Source organism: Cervus elaphus, chromosome 30 (genome assembly GCF_910594005.1).
Source record: "Cervus elaphus chromosome 30, mCerEla1.1, whole genome shotgun sequence".
Classification (NCBI taxonomy): domain Eukaryota; kingdom Metazoa; phylum Chordata; class Mammalia; order Artiodactyla; family Cervidae; genus Cervus; species Cervus elaphus.
Window position 1 is genome coordinate 81,375,241 of NC_057844.1, and position 13,595 is coordinate 81,388,835.

At 43.3% G+C, this 13,595-nt stretch overlaps 1 protein-coding gene across 1 annotated transcript in view; it reads right to left on the bottom strand.

Annotated features, from left to right (window-relative positions):
- Window positions 1-13,571, bottom strand: part of ARGLU1 (arginine and glutamate rich 1) — a 28,974-nt gene extending 15,403 nt beyond the window's left edge. The window contains exons 1-3 of the mRNA XM_043891755.1: window positions 12,974-13,571; window positions 2,596-2,821; window positions 225-308 (exon numbers count right to left, since the gene is read on the bottom strand). Coding sequence (XP_043747690.1) covers window positions 225-308; window positions 2,596-2,821; window positions 12,974-13,320 — 657 coding nt within the window. The 5' untranslated portion in view covers window positions 13,321-13,571. The remainder of the gene's footprint in view (window positions 1-224; window positions 309-2,595; window positions 2,822-12,973) is intronic.
- Window positions 13,572-13,595: the final 24 nt, after the last annotated feature.

Below are 13,595 nucleotides of genomic sequence, written 5' to 3' on the forward strand. Positions count from 1 at the left end.
ATAGAAAAAAATTAGGGACAGTTCAATTTCCCCTAGAAAATCTGTTCTAAACCACTGTGAATTCTGGAATTTTCTCCAGATTAATCAGAATTTCTGGCTTGCCCCAAAGAGATTCCTCTAAAGACAGTAGCTAAAATCTAGTGAACTATTCCTACTCCTGCCTCAAATTCCTTAAAACAGTTCTGAGAACTCTGGACTATTTTTCATATATGCTTTATACATACCAGTTTGGCTTGTGCTTCTGCAATTTTTCGGTTATTCTCTTCTAGTATTCGCTCTAGCTCTTCACGTTTTGCACGTTCTTCCTCCTAAAGGGGAGGACATGTTAAGATGTTAGAAAGATAAAATGTTTTTTTTTTTTTAATTGATAAAATACTTACTAATCTTCCTCTGAACTTTTTTGATCTGACTTAACAGGGCAGCTGTATAGCTACCTTCTGTCTGACAAATGATAAACTGTGCAGCCACTAACATTTGTCTCTAGCACTAAATTTCAATCATCCCTCCCAGTCCAAACAGCAACCGACTACACCCTCCCTAATGACAGTTTCCTGGCAGTTACTACTAATACTTTAACATCACACAAATCAACAAGGACAACTACAAAACTGGATAGTATTTACCAAATTAAAAAATAATATATAAAAGATAAATAAAGTGAATATTTGTCTCACCAATTATGTATACCTACGTATTCTTTACCTATACTCCTTTAATCAGCATTAAAAGTTGAATATTTACTGTCTTGTCCAGTGTCCTGCAGAGTGTGCTCCTCGGCTGCCATACGCGCCAGCTTCCTCTTTAAAATGATTTGTACTGTTAGCTTGGCAAAACCTGCATCAGCAGCTCAACCATTTATAAAGAAACAACATACAAGGAAGGCTGAGCTGAGGAATGCAGATGTTTATGGTAAGAAGGAACAAAAAATGTAATTCATCATTCCTAAGGCAAACAATTAATAAGAAAAATACATTTACTGTTAGTGAAAAATACAAATGGTAATCCATACTTCATGGAACTAAGGGCTTCTTCCATGGGGAAAATGGACTTAACATTCAGAATTGTTGACAATTTCTAAAGGCAGCTTATCTTGTCATCTACAATCTGAACTGAAAATCAGGAATCCAGGGGGTGCATGGTCAGGAAATAAAATTCTGTAATTTATTTTTTCTTGGAGAATTTAATGAGATTTTATAATGCAAACTATATGAAGACTGCTTGATGGTTTGGGCAGTGTTGAGATCACAGCATACATATTCAAATGATTTTAATATTTGGGAAGACTGTCAAGAGGGTTGTGTCCGTGTAAAAAAAAAAATTTGTTAATATGAAACAAAAAGCAAACGAAGAGAAAAAAATCTTCCTATGATTAATAACTCGCTACAAGACAGCACCATTACTCCAAAAGTATCTTCGTCATGAAAAACACTAATCAAAATTTCATACACTCAATTGCAGAGGCTGTGACATCCACTAAATATAGACATGTATATCTAGTTAAAGACAGCACGAGGGAAAACGCATTTGAAAAACTAAGCTTACTGGAAAACAGAGATTTAATGTAAGGTCAACTTGTCCACAATAATGCCAAGATTAAAAAAGACAATGAATCACATTATTTTGAGTAAAACATTGAAGTCCAACAAAATAGAACTACGGGTTCTATTTTCTATCATTGGAATTCAGTTATTATGCAACCATGTTGAGGGACACTCAGTGCTGTAAAGTAATTTGCCTCGAGTGTTTCAGTGACTTTCCGCAAGTTTTAGGTTCCTGGAGTAATCAGTGCAAACAAGCCATAAAGCTTCAGTAGCAAATTACTGTCTCACAGAAAGACATTTTCAACTTCTGCTCCAGCTGCTGATAAAACAAATCGTGTGTTTAGCTTGACTCCAGACAAGGACAACCTGTTCCTTCATAACTCTCTAGAGGAAAAAAGGAGTTGTTAGTAGATACTAAAAAAGTGGATGAATAATCTGGACATTTTTCCTAAAAAGATCCTTGAAACACATTAGGAAAATGGAGGGCCTTATGATCAGAATGCTAGAATTAGTCCATTGTGTTGTAGCAGGATTTGGGGTAGGGGGCAAGGAATAAAAGGAGGAAAAAAAGAAGAACAAGAAAACCTATTTATCAAAAGCAGGTGCTGTCACTCAACATTAGGCCCTGCTCTTTTTAATCTGACTGAAGGCAAAAAGCCTCTCACAGTCTAGGCAGTAAGAGTGATGAACAGAAAAGAACACATAACCACAGGTGGATTATTAACCTTCTCCTTTACCACTCCCTGTCTCCCCCCACCCTCCCAAAGAAGAATATAAGTCCTGCAGCCATGGCAAAAGTTTCAAACACTTCTCAAATATGTAAGCCAGTTCCATTCAATCAAAAAGTATCCTTGGATAGTTTTATGGAAATAACTTTTAAGTATCAGTCAGCACATCTGAATAGGCTAAAAAATTAACTTTCACAGCAATGTTAAGTTTAGACGAGAAAGGAATGAGTCTGTATTCCATCTCTTTCTGAACTGAGCAGGAGGCACACCCGACACTGAAAGTTTTGCCATGGACTGTCTCTACTTTCCAAACGACCGAGCGTTACCTCTCTGGCTTTTTGTGCTGCAAGCTCAGCTTGTCTCTGTCGCTCGAGTTCTTCGAGCAACTGCTTTTCCATGATGCGCTTGGCTTCCTCCACCCTTCGGAGAACTTCTCGCTCAATCTCATCCTTCCGTTTCTCCAATTCTTCCTCGACCCGTTTGGCCACCAGCTCTTCCACTCTTCGTGCTGTTTCTTCCTCGATGAGTTTTTCTTCTATTTCCTGCTGCCGACTAGCAAACAAAGTGGGAAAGGTGATTTTGATAATATAGTAAACCAAGAGTTGAAAGAGAACTAGTTCTAAGTCTGTAAAACAGAGTCCGATTATATATTTCTATGATTTCACAATTCATTCTCACATAACATACAAGGAAAAGATAGATATCAAGAGGTTAAGTGATACCAAAATTCAAGTAAATATAATATCATGGTTTTTTCTTCTGTCACTCTCTAAAGTAAATACAAAAAGACTAGTATATACAAAGAGCTTAATGCCTTAGCTTTAGGAACCGCAGAGTAAATCTGAAACAGGGAATCTACTTTCATTATCAGCTTTATAATGAAAGGACAAGCTATTAAATATATGATTTGCTCATCTGCCAATCCATTTAATCTAAGCGATGAGTTACAGAGAAGTTAGGAGAAACTTATGTAGCAAGCAATTCAGACCAGCTAAATTGATTCCTCCTCCCCCACTTACAAGCAAGGTCAGAATAAATACAGATTGAAAGAGATTCAGAGTGTGAAAGCAATAGTACTACAGCTTTTAGAGAAAACACAGACTTATTTAGCTTTGCAACTTTTACCCTTTAATGAACCTGTTCTTTCTTTTATTAATTGACTGTCAATTCAAAGCTCTACCAAATATGGGGAGTGCTAGTCACTCAGTTGTGTCCGACTCTTTGTGACGCCATGGACTGTAGCCCACCAGGCTCCTCTGTCCATGGAATTCTCCAGGCAAGAATACTGGAGTGGGTTGCCATTTCCTTGTCCAGATAGGGCGAAGTGGATGAAATGCATTTTTATCATCACTTCTTCTATAAAGTTCAATGAAGCATGATATTGCTTAATTATTCTAATCCCATTTAGATATTATATATGAACTTATTTACTCAAGGTGAAATTTGGTGCTGAAGATACTGACATTTATCAAGGCACCATGGTGGAAACGTCGCACATTTTATACCAGTGATCTCCAATATGACAGCCAATAGTCTCACATGCATCCAATTTGAACTGAAGATTAGTAAAAAGAAAAGAATAAAGATACAGCATATGTTAAAATTAATTTCACTGGTTTCTTTTTAATCTGTCTCACATTACATTTCTATTGAACAGCATTATTTGAGACAATCTGTGCTGAAATGAATGCAAGAAACTCTGAAAGTATACCTAAATCCTAAGAGGTCAATCCATTAATGCTTCAGTTTCTCACAACCACAAAATTAAACAAAATCTGTAACCTTTCTATCTTTTGATGACTCCTATGTATGTATGAAGTCATTCAATTTATCTGTTTAGTTAAGACTTCATAGTTTCTAAGTGACCTTTAAATATCCTAATCCACTTCAAGTCAACTATTTTGGGGGGTGATTCAACTCCCACTAAGGTGCTTTCATTCTTAACTCCTGTTATTTATTCAGTGATACCATACTAACACCAGCATATCTAACATTCCGATTCATATATGTTTCTGCATTTATAATCTCTACGTATTTCTACCAGGGAGATAGTAGTTTCTTGAAAAAGCATAATTTCTATTAGGTTCCAGATATCTGCAATAACCATTCTGAAGATTCTGTTGCTTGTTTCTTAACTATCTCTTCCCAACATTACATTATTGGTGATTATAATTGGGGGAAAAAACATGAAAGCCTAACATGTATTCTAACTATGCTCCTTTACCTTTTTTTAGTTTCAACAAAATATAGTATTAAGGCAGTTCCAATAAGCCTTCATCTACAGCAGCTCAGTAAGAGAACAGACATCTACTCCAGCACTAAAAATGAGTGACCAAAGTATCTAAAGGAAATCAGGCAGTGACTTCAATACAAATTAAAACTATATTTCAAATATAAACATGCTGTTTCTCTACTTCATCCCAAGAGAAAGAAAATATGTAAGAAACAAGCAAGGCTAACAATTGCTGAACCTGTATGATGTATGAGGATTACAGTACTCCATTTTGGTAAACTGGAAAGCTTTCATAACACGAAGTTTAAAAGTATACACATACCCTGCACGCCTTTTGTTAGTTGGTTCTTATAAAATTAATAAATGTGTAAGTCTAGAAGAAATTTCATTTTAAAATTTCAAAAATGGTACAACTCAACTCTTAAAAGGACACTATAAACCAAGTTCCAATTAAAACTTTCCACACAAAGTAGTAAAGAGGGAAAAGAATGGGATAAGGCTTTGAGTTAGGTTATCAGTATAAAAGCTGACTAATTAACTAAGGAGTTTGGTAAAGGTGGAAGAGATTTGACATATATTTAGTGTTTCTGACAAGCAAACAGTCCCTAAATGACAGCAATACAGCACAATGGCTGATGGGGCCACATTTCCACAGATTTGGTCAGTAAGCACAAAATGAACCTAAATAAATTCAGTGTTATTACTTACAGCAAAAGCCACACCAGCATGGTATCAGCTCCCTGGGTCTCTGCTCCCACTGACGGACACCAAACCAGAGGGGCCAGGTGACAGGCTACACACTGTGACATGCAGTGGAGACAAGAGATGGCTGCTGCTAAGGAGTCAACTCTAACTACAACTCAGCAGTTTCACAGTCTCAAGGGGAGGGCAAGCGGAAACTGCCAAGCTTAACTGAAACCAGGAGATGGGAAACGGCCCAGTGGACTTTCTCACAAGGCTGCTTATCTCTCTCTGTTCCTGGAGGAACAGGCACCCCCACCCCGGACTGTAATTAGGCCTTGCTGCCGTGCCCTGCCAGGAGACAGGCAAGGTCAGGGCACCAGTGCAAAGCTGCCCCCTACAAGGATTATCAACAATATAATCGCTGTTATTCTTGGTAAGGTTAAAACGGCCACTTCAGCAATCAGAAAAAATTAATCAATTTCTAGATCCAGCTCTGAAAAAGTTAAAAGCCCAATACTGTTTTAATTCCCCTCCCTCCACACACGTGAATCCAGAATCTCAATGACACAAGCACAGGGGAATTAAGCACCTGAGAGACAGGACAAGCCTCTGTTGAACCACTCACTGGGTACTAGGTGCTGCGCTAGAAACCAGAGCCTGGACTCCTGACTGTGACTCTGTATCCCTTTACTGCACCCTTCTTGTGTCCGGATCCCTTTCTTTGTCTGTCTTCCCACAAAGGTAAAAATATATGGTATAAAATTGAATAAAAGCTAGTACAACATAGCTTTCCTGTACCACTCGGCTGAAGGAAGGTGGGATGGGTGGATAGCTCTTAAAAAAAAAAAATTGAGTTCATTTTTACTGATGACAAACAAATTTATTATCATAATCGCTGATAAGGCAGCTATTAGGCTGCCTTTCCAAAGAGGCACTGAAACTTTCTCAAGAAAAGAAAAAAAAAAAAAAACAACCCAATTTCATCATTAGTATCTTATGAAACCTATCACTACAATCATTGCATACCCCTTTGTTAAACTTTGGTCATAGGAGTATCATTCTTGATTCTTTTCTCTAATTTTTTCCCTCAAAGTCCTTTGCTAAATTCATCCCCTTGTTAAGAACCTGTGACACATGAAAGGGGCGAATCAAAACCAAGTTTTCTCCATTGTCTCAGGTCTTTTAAAAACATTGATCACAATCAACCTTAAAATGGCAACCACTAGAACAAACAACAAAGGCCCAGCAGCACAGCACCATTAATTCAAGTGGGACTTTGCACAAAGTATCGAGAAATATTAAGTCTTTAAAATGTACAAACTCAGTGCTAGGAGCTTAATTCTAGGAACTGCTTCATAACATTAGCAAACAGTATTTACTCAGTACTGACTACTCTGCCCAAAGCTCTATACACCACAGCATCATGTACATCTCTGATGGCCTCTGAGGCAAAGCAGGTGACTGAGGAGTGACCCTCAACCTAGCTACTCCACAGGTAATGACCTACTACTCTGCACTGTTTCTCCAGACAAATGTGGAAGGCACAGGTATGCACAAAAATTTAGCTACAAAATACTTTAAAAATTGATAAAATTCTTTTCAACATCAGCCTGACCTTTCTCCCTAAAGTTCATCTCAAAGCCCTACCCTCCCTGATATGCAGTTCCAACACACTGAATTTGCTCTCACAATAAGCTCCTAAGTATTCTCAGAATCACTAGACAGACCCCAGTTCACTTCAGATACTCTCATTTAGAAGGCGCTCAAGATGTCATGTAGTTGAACACTAAAGTTACTATGCCACTATTATCCTGATTTGTTGCAAGTCATTTTCAGTCACTCTTTCTCTTTCCCCAACAGATATTACATCAGGCATAAAGCATCTCAAAATAAAACATGAAAAATGATAAGGGTGCAGAAGCGGAGAGCGAGCACAACACTGAATGACTGGGACATGAGGAGGAGATCTTTCGAACTGAATTATCAACCTCAAAATTTCAAGAATTTTTTAATTTTAAGGTCTGCCTTTTATTGTATTAAGATTACGACTTGTAAGATCACTTCTTAAATTCACCAGGTTCAATCTGGTTGCACACATGTAAGTTACAAACAACATTATTGAGTCTCACTGCATACATGACAAATACCACCTAGGTACCCCAAATGCACTATTTCTAACCTTCACAATAAACAAGACAAGTATCTCCATTTTACAGATAAGAAATCAAGCTCAAAGGTAGGTAGTTTATTCAAGGTCTCAAGAGTGTAAATGGCAAAACAGCCTGGTTTCCAATCTTACTGAGACTTTCTAATTGCTAAAGCCCAATCAATTTTAACTTTGCTGTCTCTCCACCTCACACTGGACCTCTCACAAGAAGCTACACTCAACAGTGTGTCTTCTTCTGCTCCTTCTTCACTCACTGCCCAACCACGCACTTTCCTTCTGTCCAATGGTAAACACAGACATCCCTGTGACCCCCCCGCTCTTCCCCACACTCTCCCTGGGTCATTCTATCTATGCTCAAGGGTTCTCAGGTTTCAGTCCCCCACTATCAAGCTTGGATAAACTCACTATATCCAAAATCTAGTGCCTACATTGGAAGTGCCAAGTGGAAACTCCCTTTATTTTTCCCCCGCCACCATCCACCAGGCTTCTGACATTTTATCTGAGTCTGACCTGCAGTGTCATGACTTAAACATCTGGTAGCTGAGGTGCAACGGCCACAATATAAACTTAAGAGCCAAGAATAATGCTTTACTTCCCTTGTTTCACATCGAATTTTATTTGCACTAAATGTTTCTTAAATCTGCCCCTTTTGTCCATTTCAACAACTGCTCCTTCACTACTCCTACGTGTATTTACTGCAATTTATCCTACACAGCAGTCGATCTGTTTAAAAACAAACATCTGTTTAAAAACAAATAAACCAACAACCCCACACCATTTGTCTGCTTTAAACCCTTCTGGTTTCTATGATGAAATCCAAGGTCCGTAATTCAGCCTATAAGACCCTTCCCATGATTCCCAGCCTCTATCTACCTTTCCAGTACTCCATGACTTTAGTGCCTAAGGAATTTCATGTTCAAGTCCATATTCATCTCTTTACTCTACATTAAGACCATCTGCACCTCTCCCTTTATTCTGGCAGGGGTGGGGGCACTCCCACCCTGGGTCTGCACGTATCCTCCTATGGAGAGCCTGACAGTCTCCTATCTTTATCTGCCACTCATTCTTCAAGAGAACTAAGGTGTTGAGCTGTCCAGGATGCGTCCTTTTCAGTCCCATCACTATCACGGAATTTGCCACACTGCATTACTACCTACTTACCCATCTACCCATCTTCAGGCCAGACTGAGATCGTGGAGGGTCAATCGTCTCTCAGAGTAACAGCTCTTGGCATAGTGCTCGGCACTTCTCAAACGCTCCCTAAGTATTAGCTGAATGAGCTAACCAACACAACTTGTAGATAGACAACTACTTCTGCCCATTCCCACGGCTGTGAAACCTAGACCTTTCACTTGTCTCTTCTGCATGATTAGACCATATTAAGCAGTGCCTACTGCAAGAGACACAGGTTCGATCCCTGGGTCAGGAAGATCCCCTGGAAAAGGGAATGGCTACCCATCCAATGCAAAGAAATAGAGGAAAACAACAGAATGGGAAAGACTGGAGATCTCTTCAAGAAAATTATAGATACCAAGGGAACATTTCAGGCAAAGACAGGTTCGATAAAGGACAGAAATGGTATGGACCTAACAAAAGCAGAAGATATTAAGAAGAGGTGGCAAGAATACACAGAAGAACTGTACAAAAAATATCTTCACGACCCAGATAATCACGATGGTGTGATCACTCACCTAGAGTCAGACATCCTGGAATGTGAAGTGAAGTGGGCCTTAGAAAGCCTCACTACTAACAAAGCTATGGAGGTGATGGAATTCCAGTTAAGCTATTTCAAATCCTGAAAGATGATGCTGTAAAAGTGCTGCACTCAATAGGCCAGCAAATTTAGAAAACTCAGCAGTGGCCACAGGACTGGAAAACATCAGTTTTCATTCCAATGCCAAAGAATGCTCAAACTGCCGCACAATTGCACTCACCTCACACACTAGTAAAGTATTGCTTAAAATTCTCCAAGCCAGGCTTCAGCAATACGTGAACCGTGAACTTCCAGATGTTCAAGCTGGTTTTAGAAAAGGCCGAGGACCCAGAGATCAAATTGCCAACATCTGCTGGATCATCGATAAAGCAAGAGAGTTGTAGAAAAACATCTATTTCTGCTTTATTGACTATGCCAAAGCCTTGGACAGTGTGGATCACAATAAACTGTGGAAAATTCTGATAGAGATAGGAATACCAAACCACCTGACCTGCCTCTTGAGAAACCTATATGCAGGTCAGGAAGCAACAGTTAAGAACTGGACATGGAACAACAGACTGGTTCCAAATAGGAAAAGGAGTACGTCAAGGCTGTATATTGTCACCCTGCTTATTTAACTTCTATGCAGAGTACATCATGAGAAACACTGGGCTGGAAGAAGCACAAGCTGGAATCAAGATTGCTGGGAGAAATATCAATAACTTCAGATATGCAGATGACACCACCCTTATGGCAGGAAGTGAAGAGGAACTAAAAAGCCTCTTGATGAAAGTGAAAGAGGAGAGTGAAAAAGTTGGCTTAAAGCTCAACATTCAGAAAACTAAGATCATGGCATCCAGTCCCATCACTTCATGGCAAATAGATGGGGAAACAGTGGCTGACTTTATTTTCTTGGGCTCCCAAATCACTGCAGATGGTGATTGCAGCCATGAAATTAAGAGACGCTTACTCCTTGGAAGCAAAGTTATGACCAACCTAGATAGCATATTAAAAAGCAGAGACATTACTTTGCCAACAAAGGTCTGTCTGGTCAAGGCTATGGTTTTTCCAGTGGTCATGTACAGATGTGAGAGTTGGACTGTGAAGAAAGCTGAGCACCGAAGAATTGATGCTTTTGAACTGTGGTGTTGGAGAAGACTCTTGAGAGTCCCTTGGACTGCAAGGAGATCCAACCAGCCCATCCTAAAGGAGCTCAGTCCTGGATGTTCATTGGGAGGACTGATGCTGAAACTGAAACTCCAATACTTTGGCCACCTCATGCGAAGAGTTGACTCATTGGAAAAGACCCTGATGCTGGGAAAGGTTGAAGCCAGGAGAAGAAGGGGACGACAGAGGATGAGATGGTTGGATAAAACCACCAACTCAATGGACATGCGTTTGGGTAAACTCTGGGAGTTGGTGATGGACAGGGAGGCCTGGCACGCTGTGATTCATGGGGTTGCAAAGAGTCGGACAGGACTGAGCGACTGAACTGAACTGAACTGAACCCATCCAGTATTATTGCCTGGAGAACTTCATGGACAAAGCAGCCAGTGAGCTACCGTCCATGGGGTCGCAAAGAGTCAGACATGACCGAGTGACTATCGGCAGGACACACAGGAATTCAGTGTAAGGTGGATGCTAGTTCTACCCCCTCCTCCCTTCATACATGCTAATGGAAGTGTGCCTCCTCTATCAACTTGGAACTATATAACTGCTCTAAACTCTCATTTCATCTCTGGATTTCTTCTCTGCTATTCGTGTGAAGTTTGCTAAATCCCTCTATTTCTCCCATACATACTGTTCCTATAAGTCTTAAGCTTTCTAGTGAGTGGCCAACCATTACTCTTTGGAGGTATCCTTTGGTTTCGCATGTAAATATTATCTCAGAGATGTCTTAGTTTTTTTAAACGCTCATATGTTGATAGTTATTCGAGAACTAAATCTTTACAATTAAGGATCTTGTTCCAGACCAAAAAACTGGATTCTATGTAATTGAAATTTCCTCCAACACAATTATGTGTACTTGGTGTTCATACAATCACTGATACTTCTAAGGGAAAATCAAAGCATTGCGCATGTTTTAAAGGAACGCAGTGAAGGGACTCTGGCCACAGCAATATTAGTTTTCTATTCCCTGACCTCTTAATGATTTGCTTTTAGAAACAAGTCACACTGCAGAGAAAGTTAAAACCTCTGCACAATCAGTACACAAGATAAACTTGTCTTGGGAAAATTCAACATTCAGTAATTGTCCTGCCTCATGGGCACTTTCAGAACATGCACTTAAGAGCCAAGAAGACTGCTGGTTAAACAGGTAGAGTCAGCAAGGCAACTCTGGATGAGAAAGAACACCCAGAGCATCAGAATACCATAGTCTTGAACCGGAACAAAACCCTACACTTTAAAACCAAAATTTCATGATTAGACCATATTATCCCAAGCCATTTCATTGGCTTGGGACTATGTGCACCTAGTCTTAGATCAAAAGATAACTCGAGAGGTGTCTCTTCTACATTGGATCAATGCAAAAGTAAAAGCAATTACTGTCTTCTCAACAGCAAGTACACCACAAGGGGAAACAACAGACTTGCACCAAAGTGTGCTACACAGAACTACACAGCAAAATGAATAAACAGTTCAATTCCCTGGTGGCTCTGACGGTAGAGAATTAGCCTGCAATGTGTGAGACCTGGGTTCGATCCCTGGGTCGGGAAGATCCCCTGGAGGAGGGCATGGCAGCCCACTCCAGTATTCTTGCCTGGAGAATCCCCATGGACAGAGGAGCCGAGCGGGCTGCAGTCCACGGGGTCTCAGAGTCGGACACGACTGAGCGACTTGGCACAGCACAGCAAAAGGAAGGAGTCGGCTTTGCTCGGGATGGTGGTTACACAAGTGAACGCATGCTTCAAGACCCATCTTACTGTACACTCAAGCTACTTGCGTTTTGCTTTTTACACCTCAAAAAAAAAAAGAGAGAGAGGCTCAAAAAGGGAAAAGCGACCACGACATCACTCAACAGCAGGAACACACGGAAGTTCAGCGCCTGGTTTTCGAGTGTTTTTCTTTATCCCCGAGAATTCGGGTCCTACGTCTCCGACGCGACAGAGGCCCGCATCCCTCGTCACCCTCGGGGGCCGACGCGGCTCCCCGCCCGCTCGGAACTGCACCCCCAACTTCCGGGACTCGCTGCCGCCGCCTCTCGCGCCAAAACGCGCTCTCTCCTCCAAGCCTCCCAAGCCGGTCCCCACTGTCTTCCTTCCCAACCAACTCGTCAGGTCCTGACCCCTCGCCTTTCCAGACGCCGAGGCTGCAGGCCCGCGGGGCCCGGGTCCAGCGACCCTTCTAACCTCCTTCACCTCCCCCCACTCCGACCCAGCCATCGCCTTTCTCCTCGCCGCCCCTCACTCCCGCGCCTCACCGGCACCCCCAGTGTCCCCGCCACCCGCCGCTACCTCTCACTGACCCCCCTTCACCCCCACTGACCCCATCACTCCCTTCTTCCCCTGCCACCCCGACTCCCCCGTCAGCCCCTCTCCCCCCTCACTGACCCTGTCACCCTCTCCCTCACCACCCCCACTCCCTCACCACCCTCCCAACCCCCTCTTCCCCATCTCCCCTCACCACTCCTCCCGTCACCCCCACTCCCTCACCACCCCCCTCACCAGTGCCCCCCGTCACCGTCTCCCCTCATCACTCCCCCCGTCACCCCCACCCCCCTCACCACCGCCCCCCGTCACCGTCTCCCCTCACCGCTCCCCCCCCGTCACCCCCCACTCCCTCACCACCCCCCTCACCAGTGCCCCCCGTCACCGTCTCCCCTCGCCACTCCCCCCGTCCCCCCTACCCCCCTCACCACCGCCCCCCGTCACCGTCTCCCCTCATCACTCCCCCCCTCACCCCACCCCTCCCCGCGCGGAAGCTCACATTTTCCGCTGCCGCTCGAACTCTGCCTTCTTCTCCTCCTCCTCTCGCTTCTGCTTCTCGTCCAGGCTGCTGCGCTTGCTCACCGTGCGCCCGAAGATGTCGATGCGGTCGGGCGGGGACGAGGCGCGCTCCCGGTCCCGCTCGCGCCGGGACACGGCCGTGTTGGTGGAGCGCGAGCGGGACCGCGACTCCCGCCGCCGGTTCCGTTTACTTTCCCGGGACTTGGAGCGCTTCCGCACGCGCTCCTTGTCCCGAGAGCGCGAGCGGGACCGGCTCCGCTTCTTGTTGTGCTTGCTGCTCTTGGTGTGCTTGGAGCGGGACGAGCTCCGGCTCCGAGACCGGCCCATCCTTCCGGGCGACGCTGTGACTAACCGCTGGCTTCGGGCCCTGCACGTGCCGGGCTACCCGCGCCTCCGCCTCCGGACGCGGGCCGGCAGGCCTGTCGAGGCCGAGGGAAGGAAAGCTGGTCAGCGAGCTGACTCTCTCGTCTCTCCGTGAGGTCGAGGGCCGCCGCGAAGGCCGCCTCCAACGACAAGGCCGCAACGCCAGGAGTTGCTAAGATGGCAGCCGTGGCCGCACCGGCCGCCCCTCCCACAATGCCCCGCGCAACGCGCCGTCGCTC